This window comes from Nyctereutes procyonoides, unplaced genomic scaffold (assembly GCF_905146905.1).
Source record: "Nyctereutes procyonoides isolate TBG_1078 unplaced genomic scaffold, NYPRO_anot_genome, whole genome shotgun sequence".
Lineage (NCBI taxonomy): Eukaryota > Metazoa > Chordata > Mammalia > Carnivora > Canidae > Nyctereutes > Nyctereutes procyonoides.
Window position 1 is genome coordinate 24,227,760 of NW_026575024.1, and position 24,828 is coordinate 24,252,587.

The 24,828-nt window shown below is 48.9% G+C and overlaps 2 protein-coding genes across 2 annotated transcripts in view; one reads left to right on the forward strand and one right to left on the reverse strand.

Moving 5' to 3' along the window:
- The window catches only part of PIGU (phosphatidylinositol glycan anchor biosynthesis class U), a 95,952-nt gene extending 78,250 nt beyond the window's left edge, over nt 1-17,702 (forward strand). Inside the window, exons 11-12 of the mRNA XM_055305292.1 lie at nt 4,981-5,123; nt 17,268-17,702. Of these exons, the coding sequence (XP_055161267.1) occupies nt 4,981-5,123; nt 17,268-17,381 (257 nt within the window). The 3' untranslated portion in view covers nt 17,382-17,702. The remainder of the gene's footprint in view (nt 1-4,980; nt 5,124-17,267) is intronic.
- A 197-nt stretch (nt 17,703-17,899) lies between these two features.
- On the reverse strand, nt 17,900-19,479 carry MAP1LC3A (microtubule associated protein 1 light chain 3 alpha). The gene is made up of 5 exons (XM_055302464.1): nt 19,295-19,479; nt 18,958-19,013; nt 18,775-18,881; nt 18,330-18,499; nt 17,900-18,058 (listed from the first exon to the last, which is right to left on the reverse strand). Exons 1-4 carry the CDS (start codon nt 19,332-19,334, stop codon nt 18,337-18,339), a joined length of 366 nt encoding a protein of 121 aa, XP_055158439.1. The 5' UTR covers nt 19,335-19,479; the 3' UTR covers nt 17,900-18,058; nt 18,330-18,336.
- Nucleotides 19,480-24,828: the final 5,349 nt, after the last annotated feature.

Genomic DNA, 24,828 nt, shown 5'->3' on the forward strand with positions numbered 1-24,828 from the left:
AAAGTTTTGGTTTGTCAGTAACAGAGGCAGAGACTGGATAGGCCACCCGGTGAGCTAGTGGGAAATCTGATTCCCTCTGACCCAGTAAGTCTGATGAAGGGTGAACTTTGGCCTCATTAGTCGCTGGTCATCTCTGACATCTCTGACACCCAGTGCCTGGAACAAGCTGTCCTGTGCCCCAGGTCCCCAGCACTGGGCATTCGGGTGCACAGCTTTAATCCTCTGGCCTGCCAGCCAACGAGGGTGAGTAGCAGCTCCCTGTTCCTGCAAAGGTCACCACAGGCCAGAAGCCAACTGGATGCGAGTGATAGTTCCTCCGGGCACATGGGAATGCATCTTTGCAGCTGTCTGTAATTGCAGCCGGGAGCCACATAGGAGCCTCTCCCAGTCTCTATGCACTGTGTCACCTTCTTGTCACCCTGTCTGAAATCCAGAGTGGCTGGAGGTAAGGAACAGTGACCTACCTGGGCTGTCAGGCCACAGGGGTTTTGTTTAGGAATAACGTATATCTTTTTCAGCAAAATAATTTCCAAGGGATCAGAAAGAACTGCTAAGAGGGACATCTGACTTTTGGTTTTGGCTCAGGTCATTATCTCAGGGTTGTGGGATCGAGCCCAGTGTTGGGCTCTCGGCTCAGCACAAAATCTGCTTAAGAGTCTCTGCCCCTCTACCCCCAGCCCTAAAATAAATAAATAAATCTTAAAAGAAAGCAGCACAGAAATGTAAACAGTGATGTGGGAGTAGAGGAATGGCAAATAGGATTGTTCTCTCTTGAGGTTGTAACATTTTTTAATAATAGTAACTATCAATGTATATAGCCCTTTTCCCAGACTTGTGCTGGGAGGAGGGAGGTTTCCCTACAAAGTCTCAGGAATGCTTGAGTCAGGGGTTTTCCTTCCCAGCTTTGAAAACCCAGAATTGTGGAAATTTCAGTTTAGAAAAGAAGACCCTACAAGCCCTCCAGGCCAGTGTTTCCAAATTGTGGGAGTTCACAGACCACTAACTTTTTAAAAAACTGGTGACAGAGTTGCTAACTTCTTATTTTGCTGAAGACATTAAAAAAGTCCATTGCAGGGCTCCTGGGTGGCTCAGTCGGTGAAGCGTCTGCCTTCTGCTCCGTGAAGCGTCTGCCTTCAGCTCACATCATGATCCCAGGGTCCTGGGGTTGAGCCCCATGTCGGGTGCCCTGCTCCTCCGTGAGGAGCCCACTTCTCCCTCTGCCTGCCACTCTCCCTGCTGTGCTCTCTCTCTGTCAAATAAAATCTTTTTTAAAAGTCAATTGCCAGCCATTCATCTTCATTTCATAAAAGAAAGGGCTTTTTAACAACAACAACAACCAGCAACAAAGAGACACCAGTCAGGCAGCCCGGGTGGCTCAGCGGTTTAGCGCCGTGCCTTGGCCCAGGGTGTGATCCTGGAGACCACGCCAGGCTCCCTGAATGGAGCCTGCTTCTCTCTCTGCCTGTGTCTCTGCCTCTGTGTATGTGTGTGTGTGTGTCTCTCATGAATGAATAAATGAAATCTTTATTTTTTTTAAGATTTATTTATTTTTATTTATGAGAGACACAGAGAGAGAAAGAAAGAGGCAGAGACACAGTCGGAGGGAGAAGCAGGCTCCATGCCGGGAGCCCGACGCGGGACTCGATCCCGGGACTCCAGGATCGTGCCCTGGGCCAAAGACAGGCACCAAACCGCTGAGCCACCCAGGGATCCCCAAGAAATGAAATCTTTAAAAAGAAAACACACCTGTCATTTCTAATGAACCTTAAGTTCAAAGCATTCACCTTTATTTTATTTTTTTTTTAAGATTTCATTTATTTATTTACAAGAGACAGAGAGAGAGAGGCAGAGACACAGGCAGAGGGAGAAGCAGGCTCCACGCAGGGAGCCTGATGCAGGACTTGATCCCCGGACCCCAGGACCATACCCTGGGCCAAAGGTGGCACTAAACCACTGAGCCACCCGGGCTGCCCAAAAGCATTCACCTTTAACAAGAACTCTGAACCACCTTGTTCTGACTATCATCATCATGACCTAGAACAGTGAAATGTCTGTAGCAGACTGGTCTGAACCTTATATTTTCCCTGGGTCTGCAACTGTAATCCTGTGGTTTGAAGCCTTGGTTGCATATTAGAATCACCAGGGAAGCAGTTCCAAACATGGATGCCTAGCCTGCATCTCTTGAGACTCTGATTTACTTAGACCAGGTGGGGCTCCCCAGGTGATGTTATTTTGCAGCCAGAATTGAGAATTGCATGTGTAATCCAGTCCCCCTTCCGATGATGAATTCCTGGTGTAGCAGTTCTGCCAATTCTACCAAGTTTGCGTACAATCAAGACAAACAACCTTAATGTTCAGGAGGTTCCCCATTTTCCGAAATCTCCTCAAACTCTGATTTGGAAAAAGGGATTTCCCGAAGGTCAGAATCAGAAAGAGGAAGGGAGCTTCTGTCATTAAGTGCCTGCTGGGACCTAGATCCATTGGTAAGTTTTTTTTTTTTTTTTAAGGCATTCTTTTCATTAGTTTATTTTATTTTATTTTTTATTTTTTTATTTTTATTTTTTATTTATTTATTTTTTATTTATGATAGTCACACAGAGAGAGAGAGAGAGAGAGAGGCAGAGACACAGGCAGAGGGACAAGCAGGCTCCATGCACCGGGAGCCCGACATGGGATTCGATTCCGGGTCTCCAGGATCGCGCCCTGGGCCAAAGGCAGGCGCCAAACCACTGTGCCACCCAGGGATCCCCATTAGTTTATTTTAAATAATACTTATTAGTTTCTTTTAAAATACAATAAAATGGGCAGCCCAGGTGGCTCAGCGGTTTAGCGCTGCCTTCAGCCCAGGGCATGGTCCTGGAGACCTAGGATCAGGTCCCACGTCGGGCTCCCTGCATGGAGCCTGCTTCTCCCTCTTGCCTGTGTCTCTGCCTCTCTCTGCGTGTCTCTCATGAATAAATAAATAAAATCTTTAATAAAATAAAAATAAAATACAATAAAGTATAAAGAAAAATAAGAATAGCATATAATCCTACTGTCAGATACCCCTTGAGTTTAAGGGGTGGGTGGGAAAGCACAGTGTGATAGGCAGAATAATGCTCCCCTTCCCACCAAGACGTCCACATCATCTCCAGAACATGTGAATATATTACCTTATGTGGCAAAAGGATCTATTTTATTTTATTTTTATCTGAGAGAGAGACTGAGAGCAAAAGCAGAGAGGAGGGAGAAGCAGGCTCTCAATGGGAAGCCCAATGCAGGGCTCCATCCCAGGACTCTGGGACAATGACCTGAGCATTAGGCAGAAGCTTAACCAACTGCCTGGGTGGCACCCTGATGTGGCAAAAGGATTTAAAGTTAAAAATGTTCAGATGGGGAGATTAGCCTGGATGCTGCAGGTGGGCCTTTAAAAAGTAGAAGGGCTTGGAGGCAGGGTACATGTGGGAGATCTCTTCTACAGTTTTGCTGTGAACCTAAAACTGCTCTAAAAACTAAAGTCTGTTTTCTAAAAAAAAGTGGAAGGGAGAGCAAAGGGGAGGTCAGCATGCTGCGGCGAGGGAAAGACTTAGCCTGGTGTTGCTGGGGGGAGTCTAGAGGCAAGAACCCAGGCGGCCCCTCCTCCCAGCAAAGGCAAGCAGACACCTCCCCTAGAGCCCAAAGAGCACACGGCCCTGCAGTACCTTGATTTTAGCCTCGAGACCCATCTTGGGCTTCTGACCTCCAAAACTATTAAATAAACCATATGCTGTTTAAGGCACTACGTTAGTGATTTGTTACAGCAGACATAGAAAATACTCAGTAATATATCTGTGCTGGGTTTTTTTTTTTTAAAAGATTTATTTATTTATTCTTGAGAGACACACAGAGAGAGGCAGAGTCACAGGCTCCTCACAGAAGGAAGCAGGAGAAGCAGACTCCCTACAGGGAGCCCAATGCAGGACTCCATCCAGATACTGAGATCATGCCCTGAGCCCAAACCAGACACTCAATGGCTGAGCCACCCAGGTGCCCCAGCCTGTCATTTCTTTTTTGTTTGTTTTTTTTTTTTTAAGATTTTATTTATTTATTCATGAGAGAGAGAGAGGCAGAGACACAGGCAGAGGGAGAAGCAGGCTCCATGCAGGGGAGCCCGATATGGAACTCGATCCTGGGACTCTGGGATCATGTCCTGAGCCGCAGGCAAACACTCAACCGCTGAGCCACCCCGCGCATCCCAGCCTCTGTCTTTTAAGGCCAAGTTTGGGCCACACTGTCCTGCTCCTTCCCCCTCCAGCTGCACTCCACCTGCCTGCCAGTACCACTCTGTGTGTCAGGTCCTCTCTGGGACTTCTGGGAGAGCTTCCCACCTGGTGAGATTCTATAATCCCTCTAGGAGTGTGGGGTATGATGTTAGGGAGCATGTCAAAAGAGATTTTCAAATCATCTAAGGAAAAATGAAGGACATTTGAAGAGAAAGGCGGGGAACCTAAGACATGAATTTTAAAAATTGGAAAACATTTTTCTAAGACCCAGGGCTATGACACCATAGACTCTGGGGCACGAGGAGGAGGTGCTCTAACCTCCATGGGTTTATCCTGCTGTTCCTGTCTGTGATCCCATGTGGACCAACAGCACTCTGCTTGAGGAGTGTGGGGGAATTACCTTTGGACACTCTGAGATTGGGGAATAGAGGGCATTGTCGTGCTGAAATGCTCCCCTTGCAGAGCCCAGAGGCCTTCACAGTGTTGCCAGACCCACAATGGGAGGTGCAGAGTCCAAACCTAGGACTTCCCATCAGTTTTGGCCATGGGAAGCCTTTGACTCAAGGATCTGAGGCTTGCCTCTTGGCACCCCCAGAGCCTCTGAATCTGGGAGGAGGATTTCTGCCTCTGAGCTACTCCAGGCTCTTCCTGGACCTCTTCATCCTGTGGGGCCATCCTCACAAGAAAAGGTACCAAGGAGAATCAGCATTTGGCTAACTGTGACCATCTGTCTTTGCAGTCCTGAGAAACATCTTTGTCCTCACCTGTATCATCATCGTCTGCTCCCTGCTCTTCCCTGTCCTGTGGCACCTCTGGATTTATGCAGGAAGTGCCAACTCTAATTTCTTTTATGCCATCACGCTGACCTTCAACGTTGGGCAGGTAAGAGTCAAGGGCTGCATGGGGACAGGGATTCATTTTGTAGCTTCAGACATTGAGGTTCTGTAAACTGGGCATTTGGACATGAGTGAGGGGACCATTCTTTCCCTGAAATAGCTCCTAGTCCAGTAGAGAAGATTAAAGAAGAGAGCAGTAGAAAGGCTGAATTTGGTCAGCATTTATTAGGCACTGTGTGGAGCCCTTGTCACACTGAATTCTCCCAGCAAGCCTGTGAGATAGTGCTATCGCTACTTGACAAACAGCAACCAAGGCTCACCTCACACAGGTTGTCTTCTTGTCCAAGGTCGTTGGAGGAGCCAAGAACCAAATTCAGGGAAAGGCTTCATTTCTGAGCTACCCTCTTTCTATAACAGCACCTGGGCTGCATGGCACTACAGTGGGTGCAGTAGGTGGTGGGTGGAGGGTAGGAGGAGGGAGAGGAGAGACTTTCCAAACTGGGACAGCAGAAGCAGACGCAGGGAGATGAGAAATAGTTCAGTCTAGCTGTTGGATAAGTCAGGGCACATATCTCGGGGTTTGGATTAGCGGATGAGAAAGCTGTAGGGGTCAGAGGATGAGAGGTACCAGCTAGGAGCTCTAATCTTCCCTTGACCCAGGAAAAGCCCCTCCCTTGGTGCCACAGAGCAGTGGTTCTCAGAATCAAGGTGAAGGGGAAGTTGTTAACGTAGATTCTCTATTTGGTTTTAAATCCTGTAGTTGTGACTGTCACAATTACGTGGCTTTGATTGTCCAAGAAAACAAACAGAAAACCAGATTCCTGATCCCACTCCCAAGACTGTTGAGCCAATAGACAGGAAAACAGAGTCAGGAGTTTGTGTTTTAAAGTTTTCCCGGAGATTCTGCTGCAGGTGGTCTAGCAAACTTTCCTGAAGTTCCCTTAGGTCAGCTCCATCTTCCTTGTGTGAGGTCTTATGAGAATCAGTTGTACCATTTACCATTTCACTTGCCATTGGCACAGTCAGGCATTTCCTGTGCTTGATGGGAAGCCAGGCGAGCTGGAGAGACTAATGATGCCAGTGATAGTCCCCAGGGAGAGCCTTGCCTCCAAGGTTAGCTGCTAGGAAAGAAGAAGGGAGGAGTTTGGACTTTTGCAATGAGTGATGGGTCTGGTATTTCCTGCACGGACATTTCTGGACAATTAATGTCCAGCCTGGCTATTTTTCTTGGTTTGTGAACAGCAGGAAGAGAGACGGAGGGCCCTGTAGCCTGGGTGGGACCATCCTGGAGTCTCTGTTCTGTCATGTTCAGGTTATTCATGGTGGATACTCAGCCCCTCCCGTGTCCTCCGTAAACAGAAATGTGCAGGATTCAGCTAAATATTTGAGGAACTCCAAAAGGTTGTTCTGGCCGCCTCTGGGGAGCTTGGCAGGCTCCACTGCAATAGTCCACAGCTTGTCGTCAGCTCATGAGTGTCAGGTGTGGATCAGGAATACAGTTGCAGTGATTATGAAGTATTCATGGAACTTGCCAGAGGACAGCTTTTTTCCCTGTGGCTGTCTTTAGGAGGGAAGGGTCTCTGTAAATGGTAGGGGAGATGTTTTTAAGAGCTCAGGGGCCACGGACGGCAGAAGAGACAGAACTGTTGGAACACGGGGATGCAGGTGGGAACAAAAGGCCAGGGGGAGGGAGTGTCCTAGGTAGTGGCTGAGCTGCATAGAAAAACCAGACTGAGCCCATGGCATTGTCTTTTGCCTTTTTCTTTTAACCTCTTTTTAAAATATACTTTTAATCAGATGAGTATTCATAATACATGAATTCATTAATAGTGCTGGGAAAAGAAATAAAACGAAATAGAAGCATTTGGAATGGTAAGGTCCACCAGGGTCCTCATCTCTTCTCACCCCAAGGCAGATGTCATGATTGGGATCGGTTTGGGGTGTCTTTGCAGATGCTCTCTATGCATTTACGACAGCTCTCAGTACATGTGCACACATACAGAACTTTTTTACTTATATAAAGGAACGGCCTCCTACTCTAGGTACTGTTCTTTGTCTTGATGATCTCCTCTTCATAATGGCTCCAAGAGCCTGTGGGCAGGAGGAACTTGATTTATTTGACTAGATAGGCCCATGCTGATGGACATTGAGGTTGCTCCTGGTTATTCTGCTATAAATGGAAGAGCCTTGGGCATCCCTCCACATAATCTCATACACACATGCCAGTGTTTTCTTAGGATAGACTCCAGGTGGTGAGATTTACTGGATCAGAGGACATGTGCATTATGCATTTAGGCAGATATTGCCACGTTGCCCTTCAGATAGATGATACCAACCTCCAGGCCTCCCAGATGTGGTACAAGTACCTATAAGCTGGCAGTTTATGCAGACATCACACACTTGTGTCATCAGCCACCTTGGGTCTGGGCTCTTGAGTCAGACAACTTTGTCGGGTCAAATGTTTTCTGGAAAAAAAAATGTTTTCTGGGACTGCTGGCTTTGTTTGGGCTTTGTGGCTGCTGCTGCCAGGTCATTAGAGGGACATGTCACATGGGGGCACTTACCAAGGCAATCACTCAAGTCCTATCACTGTCCTGGAGCACTGACTGAGGTAGGAAGAGTGCTCTTCCTAGAGGTTATACACCCCTGCCTTCAGGCTGTTGGGAGCCACAGAGTGCAAATATGAGACATTTAGAATTTTAGTGACTCTTAAGTGCCCCCTCCTTAAAAAGGCCTTCCATGAAGTTCCCCTGCTCCACTGTTTCCTTCTTAACCTGTTTCCTTCCTAGCACTTACCCAATTTGTAATGTTATATTATTTACTTGTTTCTCTCTCCGCCTCCCCCACTAGCCTGTGCGCCTCATGCAAGCAGAGATCTGCCCGTCCTTCCCACTTTAGGGTCCCCAGCTACCAGCTTTGTGCTTGGCATAGAGCAGTTGTTTAGCAAACGGTTGCTGAATGAATGAACCAAAGATAGCCAGGGAGAACATGACGTGATTAATGGCCAAGTATGCAGAGTAACCACTGGAGGAATCTAGTGGGAACAAGATCACCTTTCGTGTTGTGGGTGGTCTGGGAAAGCCCTGGGGAGGAAGGAGTAGCAGCTGGGCCTGGAGAGCGAGAGATCTAGGAGGTGGGCAGGTTGGGGGCCAAGTCACTCCCACCAGCCAAGGTTAGTAAGCAGCTCTGTCCCAGCCCTTCTCCCACTTCTGTCAGAACCTGGTCTCTCTGGCTGTTGAAGCCCCTACCTGTCCTCCACAGATCAAGCCAGCCCCTGCTTCTATCTGACCTACAATCAGTGCTTCCATTGAGATGTGTGGCCTTTGGGGACATGTCTTCAATCCTACAGCTGGCATTTCTCAGCTCTTCTAGCTGGGATGATGCCTTAAAATCCCCTGGTCTTCCCTATCCCCTCCCTGAGCAAGACAGACCAGAGCTGTCCTGGGAACCAGAGAAGTATGGATTTTCAGCAGGCGTCCAGAATGTGGTCTGGTGTTGGTGAGTGCTGAATGTGGTGAACATCTTGACCCACAGATTTGAAGTCCTGCTCTGTTTGAGTTGGTCAGTGCCACTTTGTTATATGACAAGCTATTGGTAAATTCTTAGTTACACTGGCAGGTAAACCAGTGACTTAGGCTTCATCCTTTCCCCTAGGGCCATTAAGTAGTTTTCAGCATGTGGCATGGATCATTTGTTAATTATAATTGGGCCTCAGAGTCAGTAACCGGGAAATGACCACAGTAAAACATCCATAGGGCTGGGGGGGGGGGGGGGGCAGGGGAATGGGCAAGAAAGGCTAGGGAAGAGAATTTTTTTTTTTAAGATTTTATTTATTTATTCATTCATGAAAGACACACAGAGAGAAAGAGGCAGAGATACAGGCAGAGGGAGAAACAGGCCCCATGCAGGGAGCCCAATGTGGGACTCCATCCCTGGTCTCCAGGATCACGCCCTGGTCCAAAGGTGGCGCTAAACCGCTGAACCACCGGGTCTGCTGCCTAGAAGGAGGAATTGAGATAGATTGGTTGGTTTTACTTCCTCACTGTGTGACCTTCAGCAAGTGACTTCTCTGGGTTGTAGTTTTCTTTTTTTTTTGGGGGGGGGGGGTTGTAGTTTTCTTGAAACCAGGATACCCCAGCCTCCCTGGGTGTTGAGAGGACTGCGCCTGTGTGGGTCCTGTTACCATTATTCATATGTTGGTGTGACAAGTAGCACCAGTGATCTGCTCTTCAGATAGCTAGAGCAAATCCCCAGGGAAACATTTAGACCAATAAACTGATGGAAGAAGAACAAACGTCTTCTTCTTTTTTTTTTTTTTTTAAACTCTTTTTCTCCCGCAGGTCAGTGACCACCAGCAGAAGAAAATTAGTTGTCAAAGATTTTACATATAAACCAAAAGTAATATGTTTAGGGACACCTTGGTGGCTCAGTCAGTTAAGTGTCTGACTCTCAATCTCAGCTCAGGTTTTGATCTCAGGGTTATGAGTTCAAGCCCCACATTGGGCTCCATGCTGGGTGTGGAGCCTATTTAACAACAACAACAACAACAAAAAAGTGTTTAAATTTAGTTTTTTTTAATTTAGTTTTTTTAAAAGAGTAAAATTAAACATTACCCTCACCCCAATTCATCTTACAAACAGGGAACATGAGGAAATCTCTCCCTAAAATTATAATTAATAGCGACTCATGTTTAAAGAGTGCCTACTAGGGCCCAGGCGCATATGATCCCTTTAATCTTCTGGATCATGTGCTTGTGTGGCATTCTGAACCTTTCCCTGTATATTCATGTATACCTGTGTGCTCTTAGAGAAGAATTTTATTTGTGTGTGTGTTTTATTGTTGGCATCATGATGAAACATCATGATGATTGGAACATCATGATTTACTAAAACATCTTGGTGATTTTTCCTTGTTTGTGTAAGAAGGAAGCTCCTCATCAGTTGACACAGTTGCTTCCCTCCTGACAGCCCTATAAGCTGTTTTCCCTTGTTTTTTATAATAAGGAATTCACTTAGTCTTTGTACAGCCCTTTGAAGTAGGCACTAGGATGCTGCTCTCCTGGTACCAATGAAGAAGCAGAGATTTGGAAGTCCCCAAATCTAAGGGGTATGTTTATTCATGCTCTTGTTTCTCATGTCCTCTCGCTAGACCCAAGGTTCCATGAGGGCAGCCCCAGGTCTGTCTTGCTCAGGACCATATCCCCAGCACCAAGAATATTCAGTGACTGTTCATTGAAGAATAAACAGAATAAGCTGGAATCCAAAACCACGTTTTATGACCTGTGATCCCATATAATCCTGTATACCCTAACCTCCCAGTTCTAGCATCTGTTTAGGACAGAGCTGGGCCTGTGGCAGGTTCTGCTGGATTCCTAGGGAGCCAGAGCCCACTTCCGTTTTCCTCTGTGGCTGACTCTGAGAGCCCCACTCCTATTCTATGTCCGTGTCCAAAACAGATTACCCACTGTCCAAAACAGTGTCCCAGCTGGTCTGTAAATACTCCATGAGCTGCTGCCTCATCACTGTGAGGTGCTGAGTCCAAACCCTTCTCCTTGTAGTGTAGACCCTGTAGCTGGCCTTGATTTGGCCTTTCTGCTCTCTGTCTCCAGGGAGATCTGGAGCCCTGGGGTCTAGACACTAGCCCTCTTGTGTTGAGTCCTGCTCAGGACTTATGTATTTACTCCACAAATGAAAGCACAATCCTACCTCCTGGAATTACCTCTCAGCTGGTCTGGCGTATCATTCTGGGGAATGGGACCACGAGGAAATAAGTTTTGGGGGACATGTTAGGCTGATCATCAGTGGTTGAATGGTAACCCCCATTTTTGGACAGCCGGGGCCCATTTCAAATTGAATTCCATGGGTTTGTGTGGTCCTGATGGCAAGTTCCCAGGTCTGTGTGTTCGTAGAAGTGTTCCTCCTGACAAGAGGGGCCTGTGGCCCAGGCTGGAGCCCTTGCCCTCGTCCAGTGGGGTGTGTTTTGCTTTCCTTACTGGTGACATTTTCCTTTGTCCTCAAACTTTTAGCTTAGTACTCAGCATCCCAAGCGTGGCTCTCACAGGCCCTTCCCTATCTACAATAAGAGTGACAGGAAAAGCCTGAGCTAAATATAGGGGGGCAAGGCCAGCAGAAAGCCTGGGCTTTGGAGGCCTGGCCTTTGCAGTGACTCTGAGCTCCATCTGTCCTGGCTTACTGGCCTTAGGCAAGTCCTTGGGCCTAATTAATTTATTTGCATATATTGGGTGCCTGCTATGTGCCAGGCACTCTGCTAGCAGAATGTGAATGAGACACAGCGCTGCTTCCTAGGAGTCCCAAGGTCTGAGGGAAAGAAAGAAAAGAAACCAGGCAGGGCCAGGGCAGCCTGGTGGTGCTATGAATGGAGTAAAAAGGCTGGGGTGTATAAGGAAGCTTCTGTGGGAAGCAGCCCATACATGGGGCAGGGGTGGGTAGCAGCTAACCAGGCTCTCTGTGGTGGGACCTGTGGGGAAGAGAGTGTGAGTGAGCGAGTGCAGAAGGCCATCCTGCAATAGCATGAGCCTTGTCAGGCTGAGGACCAGGCTGGGCCTGTGGGTTTTGGCTGAAGATAACTGTGATCCCACTCCTGCTTGGAAAACCTCACCATGCAAGGAGGGTAAGAGGTGAGGGGTGTGAGCCAGAATCTGGAGCATGGGGAGGCTGTTGAAACCTGGCGAGTGGTGATAGCAGCCTCCGTTTCTTCCGCCTAGAATGGCTGTGAGGACTCAGGCGTTGGGGGGGGGGGGGGGAGCTTTTGTGAATTGAAAAGTGCCACATAGATGACAATTACCATCATACTGACTTTAATCTTGTGACCTTCCAGGGGTCCAGTGATTTTTTTCCATTATTTTGTATCTTTAGAGCTAGAGGGTAGAGCTCTGTTTCTCCACCATCACCTTCCGCGTGTGTCCATTCAGGCCTGAGTAGGGTCCATGCCAAAGGCCATCCAGCCCCCTCCTGCTCCCACATTCTGAGATCTGAGGCAGCCTGGGCAGAGGGAGCTGTGCTTTGATTGCCCATGGTGACAACCACATAAGCTCCCCAAGTGCGGGTTGGCTGTCAAGTGTCAGCATCTCCAGCCCAATCAAGAGACCTGGGGAACTGGGACATGCCTATGGTGACAGCACCTGCTTCTCTGGGAAGCTGTAGCCAAGGGGCCTTGCTGGTTGAGACTGCTGTTCTGAGCCCCCGGCTTCTAGACCCACTGAATTAACAGCCTTCACTGGCTCAGATGTCTTTGATACTTATTTTGCCTTTTACCCAAAAATCTCTGTCTTCTTGGCCAAGTGACAGGGCTGGGACTTGGGAGCACAGCCTCAACAGGGGTGTTAGTGTAGACCACGGTTACTGTGAGCTCATAACAGGACCCACATGTATGGGTGCAGTCCTTTCACCCCTCCCAGAATCTTTAACTGGGAGGGGATGTGGGGGCAATGGAGAAGAACTAGGGTTTGGGCTTCAGGCAGCACTAGCATTGCAGCCTAAAGTTTCCCTAACCCCCGTGTGACCCTGGGGAAGACCCTTGACCTTGGAGTTTGCTCATTTGTAAGTGGGGCTTATAAGCCCTACCCCAGAATGTTGTGAAGATTCAATGACAATGATAATGGTGTGGTTTTTTTTTTTTTATTTGAGGCATAGCTGACAACACAGTGTGACATTGGTTTCAGGTATACAACTTACTGATTCCACAACTCTGTTATGCTGTGCTCACCACAAGTGTAGCTGCCCTCTGTCCCCTGCAACACTGTTACAGTACCATTGCCTGTATTCTCTGCACTGTACCTTCCATCCCCCTTGTTCATAACGGGAAGCCTGTACTTCCCACTCTCCTTTACCCATTTTGCCCACCCTAATGATGCTCTTTTGGTAAAGGGCCTGGCCCAGGGCAGCTACCTGGGAGTTGTTGGTTTCCCCCTCTCTCCACTCTCCTCTCCTGTAGTGGAGCATGTTCTGTCCATTTTACTCCACATGTGAAGCACCGCTCCTGTCCCTGGCCATCCTTTTATCAACTGCCTCATTAAATCTTCATTGTGGCTCAGAAGGTAGTCCTGCAACCCTCCTGGCTACTAGTAGGAGAAATGTGGTCTTGACTGAGCCCTCACTGTGGTAACACTGAGAGGGTGGGGACCAGCAGACCTCTCCCAGAGCACCAGCCCTTTCCTGGGCCTGGGGTCACAGAGCTGGAGCAGATGCCACCCCTTTTGGTTGTGACTTCATCCCAGGGGTGACATAACTAAGCATGAGGTTAGGGAAGACTCTAGGGCAGGAGATGCAGATGATGCCTCTCTAGGGCTAAGTAGGAGCCCTTTGTGGGAAGGGCCATTCCAGCTACCGAGCTGAGCTGAGCATGAGCAGAGGCGGTGGGGTGTGGCCACATGCTGTTTGCAGGAACAGGCTGTGTTCAGGGCTCCTGGGGTGTGTGGATGTGGTGCAGGGCAGAGTGGGGCACTAGACACTTCTGAGCAGGCAAGTGAAGGATTCATGTGTGTTTGTGTGTGTGAGAGAGAGACTGAGAGAGAGAGAGACCCTGAGAGACTGCCAGAGAGACAGACAGACACCGAGAGATTAAGAGGGGCCAGGAGGGGGACACCTGGGTGGCTCAGTGGTTGAGTGTCTGCCTTCAGGTTGTGATCCTAGGGTCCTGGACCAAGTCCTGCATTGCGCTCCCCACAGGCAGCCTGCTTCTCCCTCTGCCTATGTCTCTGCCTCTCTCTTTGTGTCTCTTATGAATAAATAAATAAAATCTTAAAAAAAAATAGGAGCCAGGATGATACAGGAGGCCTTCCATCAAGGGGTGGCAACGGGAGGAGACAAGGAGACTGTGTTGGAAGTCTGAAGAAGGAGATTAGCAGAACGTGGTGGTTGATTGCAGGAGAGATGAGGAGTCCAGCCATTGTCCTGAGGGCAGCTCTAAAAAATGGGCTGCTCTTCAGGTCTCTGAAAACACAGAGGAACTGAGCAAGGGCTAGGGGAACCACCATTGTGAGTAAACTGGTTTATAACTCACTTTTCAAATAAGGAAAATGCAGCTTAGGGTAGGGAAAGTGACTTACATAGGGCCACACAGCCACTAACTCACCCATGCTCTTTCTACTGTTCCTTGCCTAACTTCTACTGCCCAGACTGGGCAGAAGGGCTCTTGGTCTGCAGCTGTTGTGTGGCCTGAATCCCATGGCCTCTGGGAAATCCCTTCTCCTCAGCCCAAATGGAAAGCTTCAAGGTCAGAAGAGGTTGCCTCGGCCAGCCTACTACCATCTGGGGGCATCTCTCTGAAAAAGCCAACCCTCCAGGCCAGCCTGGTGTCCACAAGATGCCTTCTCTGTGAGGCAGGGGCAGGACACACAATCAGGACTAGTGACCTTTGGTTCCAGATAGACCAAGCCAGCACACAGGGCTCTTTCCCTCCATGCCACCCTCTCCTGACACTTTATCGTGAAAATTTTCACAGACACAGCAAAGTTGAAAAATTTAATATTGAACACCCAGGACCCAAGCCAGCAGACCACATTACATTTAAGTGTCCTGTCTCCCCGATGTTCTGTGCCCCCTTTCTCACTCTGTCCTAATTTCTCATGACCTGGACAGTCTTGAGGAGCACTGGCCAGGTATCCTGTAGAGTGTCCCTCCTTTGGGTTTGTCCCATACTTTTCTATAAGACTGGGGTTTGGAAAAAAATTAAAAAAAAAAAAAAAAAGACTGGGGTTTGGATTGTTTTGAATGCTCAGCCAGTACATGGTAGCCACCTGATTTCATGCTGTTACCCTTCATCATTTGTTCAAGACCGTGTTTGTGGGACTTCAGTAGAGAACTACTATTTTCTCCTTCCCTGCTCTGTTCTTTGGAAATGAGTTACCAAGTCTGGCCCACTCAGGCAGGGGTAGGGGGCAGACAAGAATTAGGTTAAAAAAAAAAAAAAAAAGAATTAGGTTCCATCTCCTGGAGGAGGGCATGTCTGCATAAGTTATTTGGAATTCCTCTGTAAGGATTCCAAAAGGAATCCTCTCATTTATTTATTTATTCAGCCATTTATTGGCTGGTTGCTTTTACTTGATTTTTTAGTCAATGATATATGCATACATAATTTGCAATATTAAGGATTATAAGGAAAAAGAATAGCTCTCTAAGGCCTTAGATATTTGTTTTGGTTCTTCTAAATAACGTGTGCTGAAAAAAAAAGTGTGTTCTACTGTTTGTATCTCTTCATTTTTTTTTCCATTTTATATTGGATTGAACTATATGAACTTTCCAATACTCAACCATTTTTGATCTGCAAAAATGGCCATTTTATATGGTTCAACCTAATCCCTAGTATTTTGATTTTCTAATCCTTGTGCAGCTGATTGTGTATGACACTGAAGTCGGTTCGTTTTGTTTTATTGTGAATTGTGACTTTGCATTTCACCCTCACCAGACCTGGCTTGGGGGTTAGCCCCCACCAGCTCAGCCACAGCTTCAGGCTCCCCATCCCCAGACCGGACAGCTTGGGTCTGGGTGAAAAGGGGGCTACAGGCTATGAGGTCAGCCTTTGCTGTGGTAACTGACCCCGCAGGCAGCTGTGAAGAAAGGCCTCGGGCTCCCTGGGCTATCTGCTCCACTGATAGCCTCTGCTGCAAGTTCTCTGCCCTGTGGCAGACTGGACTCCAGGTGCCTCACTTTGCAGGGTCCTGGCCACTAGGCCAGCTCTTCTGGCATAGTCTTAGGCCAACTACTGGACGCTCTGTGCCTCAGTTTCCTCATCTATTAAAGACCATCAGCTTGCCAGATGGGCTCCTCTGGTGATAAAATGGCAGGACCTGGTCCTGAGGCCAGCCCTGGTGTTTGTCCTTAGCTCGTTTCAAGCCCCTCCATGTTCTTTTTGCCCACAGCATGAGGCTTCCCAGGACAGGGGTTTCTGAGGATCAGAGGCCAAGATCCCAGACTCAGCTCAACCTCTGACCTGCTCTGTAGGCTCTAGCCAGGTGCTCCCCACCACTGCTCTGGGCTTCCATCTTCTCATCTGTGCAACAGGTGGTTGGTGCTGATGGTCTAAGAGGCCTCTAAGTGGCTGAGACCTGGGGTTGTGAGCCCCTCCTGCCCCAGGCACTGGAGGTTTTAGCATGTGATGGGATTATAAAATGGCGCAAGTCCTTGTTCAGCTCTGGGCCTCTGTGATAGGGATGGTAGCCTAAGCTTCTAGGGCCTTTTTGATTCTGTGGCCCATATAGGAAAGGCAGACTGAGCTGGGCATGAATACCAGAGTGTCAGAACCCCTTGGGGACCCTTCCCAGTACAGGGGAGGAGCCACAGTTATCAGGCACTCATGCAGATGAAAGAAAAACTAATTTGAGATTAATGGGGCCAAGACCCAACCTGGGGGGGTATGGGAGGGCTTCTCTAAGGAAATGATCCTTCCTGAGACCTAAAGGGTAAGCAGATGGTGACTGGATGAAAGGGAAAAGAACATTCCAGGCAGAAGGAACAGCAGAGATCCTGCAGCAGGAGGAAAGAGGCCAGTGTGACTGGAGCTGAGTGAGGTGGAGCAGGAGAGAGGGTGAGGCATGCACATGGATAGGGACCAGGCCCAAGGCCTCAGAGCCTCAAAGGAGTTTGATCTTCACCCTAAGAGCCTTAGGAAGCCTTTAGAGGACCTTTCAGGTAGGAACATGACCAGATTTGTTCTGAAAAGCAATCTCTGGCTGCTAAGGAGAATGGACTGGGGGTGGGAGGCTTGGGACCAGGGAACACAGAGAAGAGACTGCTGCTGTTTAGATGGCAGTGATTTTGTTCAGGGTGGTAGCTGTAAGGACAAGTAGAAATGGGTGAATTTGAGAGCATTTGGGAGATAGAACTGGCAGGTGAAGTATCAGGTGATTCTGTGGCCTCAGCACCTGGAAGGAAGATGGGGGGGGGGGTATGGGTTCACAGTGGGAGAAGAAACTTTGACAGGGACTCAGCTGTACTGTGGAGGGGCCTCTAGTTGCAGAGGTCACATTCTGGAGTTCAGAGGCCAGACCTAGGGATGGTGGCATAAACCCACAGGGGTGGGATGGATTGGGGCGACTTCTGAAGTGCAAGACCTTGCAGTGTGGGTAAGGGGTGCCTGAGCAGGGTCTCCCCCACAGCTGCCCAGCCCCTCAGTGACCCAAGGTTCAGGGGGAGGTTCCTTAGAGCTTCTGACACCTTCTCTCTCCCCCCAGATCCTGCTCATCTCTGATTACTTCTATGCCTTCCTGCGGCGGGAGTACTACCTCACACATGGTCTCTACTTGACTGCCAAGGACGGCACAGAGGCCATGCTTGTGCTCAAATAGGCCTTGCTGGGCACAGGGCTGCATGGACTTCAGGGGGTCAAAGGGCCAGAGGCTGGGCCCAGCCCTCTAGCCAGAGTTCCCAGCAGAGGAGTCCTCAGGCAAATGAGGTTCGAGTCCAGGGTTACAAATCTCTGGCACCAGAGGGGAGCCATGGCTGGCAGCAAGGCCTGTGGGGAATAGCCAGGAGCAACTCCACTTGGACCCCCACTTTTTGGCTCTGCATACCAGGGAACCCCCTCCATGCTGGAAAGGGGAAGAAGCAGGTGAGCAGGATTTGTTAGGTTGTGGCTACTTAATAAATCTTTTTTGTTATGAAATCTATCCTGGGCCCACACTGAACTCCTGGAAAGGGTGGGCTTGGCCCCTTACATCACCACGGTATACCACACACTGGTGCGAGTTTCCAGAATGAGCCCCAAGTCCACAGCACACAAAGCTGTTCCTAGTGAGCTGAAACTGGTATGAGACAGTGCCACCCGAAGCCCTACCCATTCCCCAAGTAGCTGGAAGCAAAGGGCCAGGCAGGCCTGAGCAATCTTTATTCTGCAGAGGAACAATGACCACAGATCCATACACCATGTCAAGATCAGGTGAGCCAGGGGCCAGTCCTTCAGGGGTGGGCAGGTCCAGGCAGGGGGGCAGCGCCTCAGGTGAGGGAGGGGCAGATGGGCAGGGGCCTAAAAAAAAGATAAATCACACGAGCAAGAGTGCTGGGGGCTGTTCCCCACCCTCCCCCATCCCAGCCAGCACCCAGGAGGGCATCCCTAACAATGACTGGCCCAGGATCCACCCAGGGGCAGAGTAGGTGCAGTCGGTGCCCCCTGGCTAGGGGGCCAGCATCCCTGCCCAGCCCAACCCGGGCAGAGCAGTTCAGTTCAGGAGCCAGGAGTTCCCTGGGCAGAGCCTGACAGGGCACCCACCCACTCCCAGGCCAACCACCCCCCCTACTGCTGGCTCAGAAGCCGAAGGTTTCCTGGGAGGCGTAGACCATGTAGAGGAAGCCATCATCATCCTTCTCCTGCTCATAGATGTCCGCGATGGGTGTGGACACGCTCACCATGCTGTGCTGGTTCACCAGCAGGAAGAAGGCCTGCGTGGGGTTCAGCTGCAGGCGGCGCCTGGGGTGGGCAGAAGAGCAAGCCAGTATGAGGGGGCCTGGCTCCTGGGTGGGTGGAGCCCTACACCACCACCACCCCCCAAACGATTGAGGTGGCTTCACACCCATCCCAGCCCCTTCTAGGAGCCCTCACCTCTGACCTGACACTGATCCAAGCCCTGACCTTGACTATCCCAACCTCTCCAGAACAGAGATTTAAGGCCAGGCCTGGCCTGATGGGGCCTCGCCCTCCCCCAGAAGGACCCAAGCCCCTTCTGACTGCTGCTGCCCACACACCGGATAATCTTGACCAACTCGCTCATGTTGACGTGGTCTGGGACCAGGAACTTGGTCTTGTCCAGGACAGGCAGCTGCTTCTCACCCTTGTAGCGCTCGATGATCACCTAGGGGTGGGGCGGGGGATGCGTGAGCCAGGCGGGGCCTGGGGCCGCGGGGCTGGGAGGGGGTGGCGGGACTCACCGGGATCTTGCTGGGGTGCTGGTCGCGGATCTGCTGCACCTCCTTACAGCGGTCGGCTGCGGACAGCGGGCGGGCAGTAAGGCCGAGAGGTCCCCCTCGCCCTTCGCCCCGCCTGTCCCCGGCCCCGCCCCCCCAACCCCCGCCCCCAGGGCCATCAGGCCCCAGGGCCTGGCACCCGCCGGCTGGGAGGCGAGGTCCCGGCCCAGGCCTGAACCTGCCTCACGGCCCAGGGGTCCAGCCCGAGTCTGACGTCACGGGGCTGACGTCGCCTGCGGCAGTCAGGGTCAGTCTCGCGGCGCCCCCTCCCCGCGCCCGCTGACCGCCCGCCGGGCCTCACCGAAGGTCCGCCGCTGCTTGAAAGGCCGGTCCGAGGGCATCGCGCGGGCCCGGCGGGGCGCGCAGGCCGGGGCTCCGGGGCGCGCGGTTGGGGCTTTGGCGGAGGTTCGGGGGCTCCGCGCCTCGCGCTCAAGGGCTCCGGGGCTCGAGCTGAGCCTGGCGGCGGTGGCTCGGGGAGGTAACTCGCCCGGGTGACGTCAGGTCACAACATTCCTTAAAGGGGAGGCCGGCGCGCCACTCCCATTGGGCCGACGCAAAACCCTCCCGCCGGACCCGTGACGTCACGGGACAGAGAGCTGGATTCCCGGTCTGGGCCGCGAAGGGGCGGGGCTTCCTGGTCACGTCACAGTCCGGTGATGTCATGGGCTGCCGCCCCCTCTCCCCGAAGCTGGGGTTGAGCGACCTCTCGGCTCCCGCAGCCCGGTTCCCGCGGCCCGAGAGCGAGCGGGAGCCAGAGCCAGTCCCCAGATCGGCATCTTTCTTCCCTTCCCACTGGTGCCAAGTCATCCCATAGGACACTCGGAGTCTGTTCTGTTCCAGCAACGGTGCGAGGCACCGGGGGTGACAACAGTGAACCCAAAGACCTTCTCGCCTTCGTGGAGCTCATGATTAGAGAAAAAAAAGCTAGGGTGAGGGGATTAAAACATGAAAGAGAAGACACTAAAAAGGAACACAGGTTTTAGAAGGAATTTCTAGAATTAGAAAAACTATTGAAATTCAGGTCTCAAAGGATGAGACAAAAAAGTAGATTAGATATGGAAGATAAGTCACTGAACTGGAAAATAGATCAGAAGCAACTCACCAGAGAAACTAGGTGATGGGCAATGTAAAAGAGGAAGTGAGTCTTCTCACTTCACCAGTCCTATCACAGCCCCAATCAGAATTCCAGAAGGAGAGAAAAAAAAATGGGAGAGGCAGTACCTGAAGAAGAGCTTACAAACTTCATTAAAGACCAGGATTCTCACATAAAATCCAAAGCGGGATAAATAAAAGTAGCATTTTGGCACTTTGTAATGAATTTGCAGAACTCCAAAGAGAAGATAGAAAAATGGTGAGCAACTCAACTGGCAAACATGTGAGTAGATCTAAAACACAGTGGAACATGAACAGTGATGATTAATCTGTGGAGTACAAAACAAGAAAGGACACAACAGGTAAGACTGGAGAAGGCAATCAGTTCAAGTGTTCTAAGATGCCTGATTTGAGGGGAGCAAGATAAAGATACTGATAATTGCCCAGCTTTGTAAACCAAAGTGTGTATTTCAGACACTTATGAGGGATCACTAAAGAATGGAAAGTGTAATGGCCAAAGCAGGAAAGGAGAAAAAAAAGTAGTTAAAAGAATGGTAAATGAGGGATCCCTGGGTGGCGCAGCAGTTTGGCGCCTGCCTTTGGCCCAGGGCGCGATCCTGGAGACCCGGGATCGAATCCCACGTCGGGCTCCCGGTGCATGGAGCCTGCTTCTCCCTCTGCCTGTGTCTCTGCCTCTCTCTCTCTCTCTGTGTGTGACTATCATAAATAAATAAAAAAAATTAAAAAAAAAAGAATGGTAAATGATACAAAACCAGAGGTAAAAAAGATTTTACATTCACCTATTAAAACAGATGATCAGGGCACGTGGGTAACTCAGTGGTTGAGCGTCTGCCTCCTGCTCAGTTCCGGATCCTGGGGTCCTGGGATCGAGTCCTGCATCGGGCTTCCCACAGGGAGCCTGCTTCTCCCTCTGCCTATGTCTCTGCCTCTCTCTGTGTCTCTCATGAATAAGTAAATAAAATCTTTAAAAAATAAAAATAAAAAAGAAATATACAAAGTGAGTAGCTATATACCTAAAAAAATTAATCCAGATGGTTTTCTAAGTGAACTCTCCTACTCCTCCCCAAAAAACCTGCAGTAAACATCATACTTAATGGTAAAACACCGTACTATATGATAAAATGTTAAATATTATTCCCTTTAAAGCCAAGAACAAATTTTGAATTGTGTCATTGAACACAATGCAACATTGTATCAAGGTCCTAGCCAGAGCACCAGGCCAAGAAAAAGGAGAAGCATAACCATCACTCACAGCCAGAAGACCCAGAGGAATCCATGAACAACAGAAAACTGCTAACTAATATGAACGAATATCATACCATGTTTTAGAGAAAAATGGAAGAATAGGAACTCTATGCTGCTGATGAGGGTGTAAATCTTTTTAGTACAGTAGAGAGCAATTTGGCAAAATCTACCGAAACTGAAGATGCCTAACTGAAGATGCCTATATCCTAGAGACCAGGAATTCCCCTTGCTGTGTGCCATGTGAGCTCAAGGGAACATAGTTTAATTTGTTTATTGGAGCATTTTTTTTAAAGATTTATTTTTATTTATTTATGGTAGACACACACAGAGAGAGGCAGAGACACAGGCAGAGGGAGAAGCAGGCTCCATGCCAGGAGCCCGATGCAGGACTCGATCCCGAGACTCCAGGATCGCGCCCTGGCCCAAAGACAGGCGCGAAACCGCTGAGCCACCCAGGGATCCCCTATTGAAGCATTTTCTTAATGGCAAAAAAAAAAAAAAAAAAAATGGGACCACCTAAATGTCCCACTGAATATATTAGGAATCCCTTTAACAGAGCAACACACCGTGAGAGAGAGAAGGGGTCAGGAAACTTTCCCTTGAAAAGGCCAGACAGTGAATATGTTTGGCTTTGAGGGCGTATGATCTCCAGCAACTACTCAATTCTGTTGGAATGTGGAAGTAGCCTAAGGCCCCTAATGGGTATAGTTGTGACCCCAATAAAACTTTATTTACTAAAACAGATTTGGCCTGAGGCCTTAGTTCTCTGACCTTTGGTCTAAAGCTGTGTCAAAATGGACAAATCTCACAATGTTACAGGAGAGTGTGGTCAGAGCTATTGAGTGCAACTGAAAGAATTAGGTCGGCCATGGCCTTGGGGAAATGGTTACACCTCTCTTTTGTCTGACTGAGCCCTGGACTGAGGCTACAGTGGGGGAGGGGCTCCTCCCCCAAACCCCAAGGTCAGTGCTTGCTCTTACTCTTACTCAACCAGTTAGCTGGACTGACACTCCCTTCTCCAGTCCTCCTGTTTCTCTCCCTAAGGCTTCCTCCCTCTCCCCCATCTCCCTTGAATCCAAATGTCTACTCTACTTGAAAGCCTAGCAGACATCTCAAATTTAGTTTCCCCCAAATGAACCTATGCTCTTCCTCTAAAATGTGCTCCCACTGTAATCTTCCTTGTCTCTATCCATCATTTTTGACTGCTTTCTTTCTCTCACTACCCACACATCCAATCCATGCCCAAACCCTGCTGGCCCACATTTCAAAATAGATCCAGAACCTGACCAGTTCTCACCACTTCCACCACGACCCTCAGGCAGGAGCCACCACCATTTCTCGCTTGACCACTGCCAGCAGCTCCCCTCTGGCCTCTTTGTTTTGGCTTTGTGAGCCTCCGTTTGGTCTCACTACACTGACAGCTGTTCCTGTATCCCACTCATTTAGAGCAAAAGTCAAAGCTGAACAGTGGCCCGTGAGCCTGTGGGATCTCCCTTCCTGCTGCTCCTGGGGCCTCATGTACCCTCACCCTCACCCCCCTGGCTTCAGCTATACTGCCCTCCTTGCTATTCCAGGAACCCCAGACATGCTTGTGCCCCAGGGCTTTTCTGTACTTACTGGTCACTTTGCCTGGAACATTTTCCCCCAAGATTTCTGTGTGGCTCGCACTCTTGATTTTCCAGGTCTTCTCAGGGTGGCTTTCCTGAGTGATTTTATTTAATGTTTCAGCTCCCACCTCAGTCACTCCCTATCCTCCCTCCCAATGCCTTGCTTATCTTTCTGCCAGAACATCTATCACCTTCTAATATGCTATGTAATTTTTCTAAGCATTATGAAAATATTCAGGTATATGGAACACTTGAAGTCATTGTCCAGCGATCACCAATATTCTTACCAGTTACATTCTACACTCATGTTTGCTTTATCATCTGTATGTCCATCCATCCAATCTTTTTTTTTTCTTTTTTAAGATTTTATTTATTCATTCATGAGAGACACACAGAGAGAGGCAGAGACATAGGTAGAGGAAGAAGCAGGCTCCTCGAGGACTCAATCCCGGGACCCCTGGATGATGCCCTGAGCTGAAGGCAGATGCTCAACTGCTGAGCCACCCAGGTGGCCCTCCATCCAATCTTTTTTTTTTTTTCCATCCAATCTTTTTTTTTTTAATATATTTTTTTAAGATTTTACTTATTTATTCATGAGAGAGAGAGAGAGAGAGAGAAAGAGAGAAAGACAGGCAGAGGGAGAAGCAGGCTCCATGCGGGGAGCCCGACATGGGACTCAATCCTGGGTCTCCAGGATCAGGTCCTGGGCTGAAGGCAGCGCTAAATTGCTGAGCCACCCGGGCTGCCCTCCATCCAATCTTTTTTATGCATCTCAGAATAAGCTGCAATCCAACATTTATTTATTTATTTATTTATTTATTTATTTATTTATTTATTTATTTAGCACTTGCCCACAAGCAAGGGCAGTGGCAGGCAGAGAAAGAGGGAGAGGTGGACTCCCCTGCTGAGCAGGGAGCCCCACTTGGGGACTCACCCCAGGACCCTGAGATCATGACCTGAGCAGAAGGCAGCCGCTTAACCAGCTGAGCCACCCAGGTGCCCCGCAACATCCATTTATGATAAAAACATATCTCAACATAGTAAAGGCTACATACATGACAAACTGATTTCTAACATACTCAACAGTAAACATTTGAGGGCTTTTCATTTAAGATCAGAAACAAGACAACGGGGCAGCCCGGGTGGCTCAGCAGTTTAGCGCCGCCTTCCGTCCAGGGCCTGATCCTGGAGACCCGGGATTGAGTCCCACGTCGGGCTCCCTGCATGGAGCCTGTTTCTCTCTCTATCTGTGTTTCTGCCTCTCTCTCTCTCTCTCTCTCTCTCTCTCTCTCTGTCTCTCATTAATAAATAAAATCTTTGAAAAAAAAGAAAAAGAAACAAGACAACAATGCCCACTCTTAACACTTTTATTCAAAACCATCTTGCAAAGTCTAGCCAGAGCAATTAGGCAAGAAATAAAAGGCATCCAAATCTGAAAGGAAGAAGTAAAACTATCACTATATGCAGATGACAGGATATTACATATATAAAAAGCCCTAAAAACTCCACCAAAAAACTGTTAGAACTCATAAATTCAGTAAAGTTGTGATACAAAAATCCGTTGCCTTTCTATATGCTAAAAATGAACTATCAGAAAGAGAAATTAAGAAAACAACCCCATTTAAAATTGCATCAAAAAGAATAAAATACCTAGGAATAAATTTAACAAAGGAGGTGAAAAACTTATATACTAAAAATCATAGGACATTGATGAAAGAAATTGAAGACATGAATAAGTGAATATTCTGTACTCATGAGTTAGATGAATATTAAAATGTCTCTATACCCAAATCAATGTACAGATTCAATGCAATCTCTATTAAAATTTCAAAGGCATTTTTCACAGAAATAGAAAAAATGATTCTAAAAT

What these genes read in the sequence shown, in the direction of transcription:
- MAP1LC3A (XM_055302464.1), bottom strand. Translation starts at nt 19,334, where the DNA reads ATGCCCTCGGACCGGCCTTTCAAGCAGCGGCGGACCTTCG. An exon ending in AGCACCCCAGCAAGATCCCG is followed by an intron (nt 18,882 to 18,957) that starts GTGAGTCCCGCC and finishes CCCCACCCCTAG; the next exon opens with GTGATCATCGAGCGCTACAA. An exon ending in GAGTTGGTCAAGATTATCCG is followed by an intron (nt 18,500 to 18,774) that starts GTGTGTGGGCAG and finishes TGCCCACCCCAG; the next exon opens with GCGCCGCCTGCAGCTGAACC.